The sequence below is a fragment of the Crocuta crocuta genome, unplaced genomic scaffold, assembly GCF_008692635.1.
Source record: "Crocuta crocuta isolate KB4526 unplaced genomic scaffold, BGI_CrCroc_1.0 scaffold234, whole genome shotgun sequence".
NCBI lineage: Eukaryota > Metazoa > Chordata > Mammalia > Carnivora > Hyaenidae > Crocuta > Crocuta crocuta.
In genome coordinates, this window is record NW_027529647.1 from 3,715,371 (window position 1) to 3,718,379 (window position 3,009).

General features: G+C 65.5%; 1 protein-coding gene across 1 annotated transcript in view; it reads left to right on the top strand.

Moving 5' to 3' along the window:
• LMF1 (lipase maturation factor 1) overlaps window positions 1–3,009 on the top strand; it is a 66,237-nt gene that overhangs the window by 5,904 nt on the left and 57,324 nt on the right. The window contains exon 3 of the mRNA XM_077762667.1: window positions 858–868. Within this exon, the coding sequence (XP_077618793.1) occupies window positions 858–868 (11 nt within the window). The remainder of the gene's footprint in view (window positions 1–857; window positions 869–3,009) is intronic.

The following is a 3,009-nucleotide window of genomic DNA, read 5'->3' on the forward strand; positions in this document are numbered from 1 at the left end:
TGCAGCAGCCCTCCACAGGGCCCGCCCCCGCCCCCCACCTCTCTGCCTTGAACGTTGCCTGGAGCCCAGAGGTGTCAGCGGAGTATCGACTGAGAGAGAGCTGAGCCGCAGACACGACTCCTGCCTCCATCCTGCGGGGTTCAGGGCGCGGAACGGGGCCATTTCCATTCCACGGGAGGCGCGGCCTTGCGCGCTCCACAGTGAAGACCGCCCTTCCGCAGCCCTTCCATGTAGGGTCCCTTTTCTGATAATCTGTGCTCAGGGTATTGGGCGCCCTTTAAACTCTGTGATTCTAGCCTATGGCGTTCTCATGGTGTTTGTTTACAGAAATTATTTACTGCCAGATACCCACTACTACATTTGCCTTTTCCTAAAAGATTCCTTTCTGACCTTTATTTTTGAGAGAGATGGACAAAGAGCACGAGTGGGGGAGGGTCAGAGAGAGAGACAGATACACGGAATCCGAAGCAGCTCCAGGCTCCGAGCTGTCAGCACACAGCCCAACATGGGGCTCAAACCCACGAACTGTGAGATCATGACCTGAGCCGAAGTCAGATACTTAACCGACTGAGCCACCTAGGTGCCCCCCTAAAAGATTTCTTGAGTGGCCTGCTGTGGGCATGGGCTGTGGGGAGACAGGTCCTGGGCAGCGGGCGGCCCCGCACACAGCACCTGGGGGCCTCCCCACCCTCACCTTCACCACATCTAGTGCCTGTGGGGTCTGTGACCTGACCCACAGTGTCCTGGGGTCACTGAAGTGGGCTTTACTTAGGTAGGGAGCATGATGCTTTACTCCTGTAAATTTTTTGACAAAGCAAAGCAAAATTTTAATACATTTTTCTCCTTTTGTTTTTTAGGTATTCGTTTGGTAAGTGGAGCTCAGAGCCCTGCTGCGTGGAGGTTAGCGTGTGTGGGGGGTACATACTCGCCCACCTCTCTCGCCCGAGCCGCTGCCGCCAGCATGTCTGATGCCTGTGATTTAACCTGGAACCCTGGGCTCCTGACGTGGAGGTGTGCTGCGTGTAGGTGATAGGGTCACACGGCTGGTCGAACGGTCCCAAGTGGTGGGCGATGTCCTCTCCAGTCAGCCCTGTTCCTTCGGGTGAAGGTCAGGCCACCCTACAGGCCAGCCCGTCTCCCTGCAGGCCACGCTGAGTGCCCAGGGCCCCCCTGAGCAGGGGAGGGGTTCGCCCGGGGCTAGTGCCGGTGGGACACCCCGCGGCAGTCAGATGTCTGCTTCGTTTGACCTGGGGAGGACTTTGGGCAGTGTACCCGTGCCCCGCAGGGAGCGCCACACCCCCAGTGAGCATGTGGGGTGGCGTCTGTTGAGGGACAGCTGGGCCGGGGGCACCACTCAGCCCCCGGGTGGACAGGGCACACACAGCGCAGCTCGTCTCCGGGTCCGGCCTTCCCGTGTGCCGGTACCACAGACACGTGAGCACACTCGGGGGGGCCCTCGGGAGCCCCGCACCTGACAGCCTGGGCGCCCCGCAGATCCCCCAGCACACGAGGAGCAACGGGCCAGGTCCCGGGCCCGTCCTGGAGGGACATGATCGCCGATAGAGGCCATCCCTGCGCAGCTGTGGTGACGGCGCTGAGGCCCTAGGAATCAGGAAAAGGGCTTTCGGGCGAGGACGCGACGAGAGGAGAGAAAAGAGCCAAATAGAAATCTGAGAACTGGAAACACGGCGTCTGAAATGACGGCTCCCTGGTGGGGCTGGGTGACAGCGGCACGTGGCGCGGCCCAGAGCCCCCGGGCCGAGCAGAGCTCAGGTGCCCGGGGGGAGAGCCTGGGCGCTGGGGGCCCGTGCACGGGGCCGCGGGACGAGGGCCAGGTGAGGCCGTTTCCACGTTGGTTAGAGACACACCTGCACAGACTCAGGAACCGGGGGCCCGCACAGCCTGTGGGAAGGAAGCCGTGTCTGTGGCCCAGGCGGTGCCGCCGACCAAGGGGAAGGGGGAATCCGGAGAGCAGTAGGCGGGTCTGGACGCGGCCCTGAAGGCGCCAGCGAGCCGGTGACTCCGACGGAAGCCAGGGCCTCGTGTCGGGGCGGACACTTCAGACAGGGGAACTGGCCGCGGCAGAGGCGCCCCTGCTCTCCGGAGGCGGGGAGGTGGGGAGGGACGTGCTGGCCGCGGGCAGGCGTGTGCCGCCCAGAGCCGAGTCCGGGGTCAGCGTGAATGACCACGCTCCCCTCCTGCTTTCTCTGTGGCGCGCCAGGCTGTGTAAGTCCCGTGCCTCCTGAGACGCGTGACGCTCCCCGGCGGACGCGGCCCAGGCTCGACGGGCTCCAGGGCGGCAGGGGGGCCTCACGCCCCGAGGAGAGCTCAGGAGGGGGAGGGTGTGTGTGGTGGCCCCTCCACCAGCCACTGGAAACACGTGGGGGTGCAGGTAAAACGCTGCTGGACAAGGTGGCGTTCTGAGAACACCCTGCCTGAAAGACCGGGCACGGGACGGGAAGCAGCGGCCCTCAGCACCGCGTCAGCGAGCGCTTCGGCGTCGTGCACTCTCACCCCAGCCGGAGGACGGAAGTGGACGCCAGGTGCCGCCGGGCAAGGGCACAGAGGACGGGAGGGAGGGTGGGGGCTGCCTCACACCAGCACGGGCCGAGGTGAGGACCCCGCGCTGCCGGGACGAAGGCGGACGTGTGCTTGTGCCCGAGAGCACGTGACGTGAGAGAGCGACGGAATTAGCGGGCACACAGGCGGCACCACGAGGGAGGGACCAGGGGTGCTGGCGAGCACAGCCCGAGCGGGGCCGCCGGGCATCCGCCTGGGGCTCCGGTAGGAAGCGGCCCACCCAGGGGAGAGGTGACGTGTCCCATTCAGGCACCTGCGCGACGTCCGCAGGGCACACCAGCCACGTCCTGGCCACCCGGCAGCCGGACACCGGGAAGGGGAGACCTCGCGTGCGGCGCCCCTCCCACGGAGGGCGGCGGCTGGGTGCTGTGCCAGGCAGCCTCGCGGCCCCACCTGCCAACGAGCCGCCTCCGTGGAGCGGCCACGGGG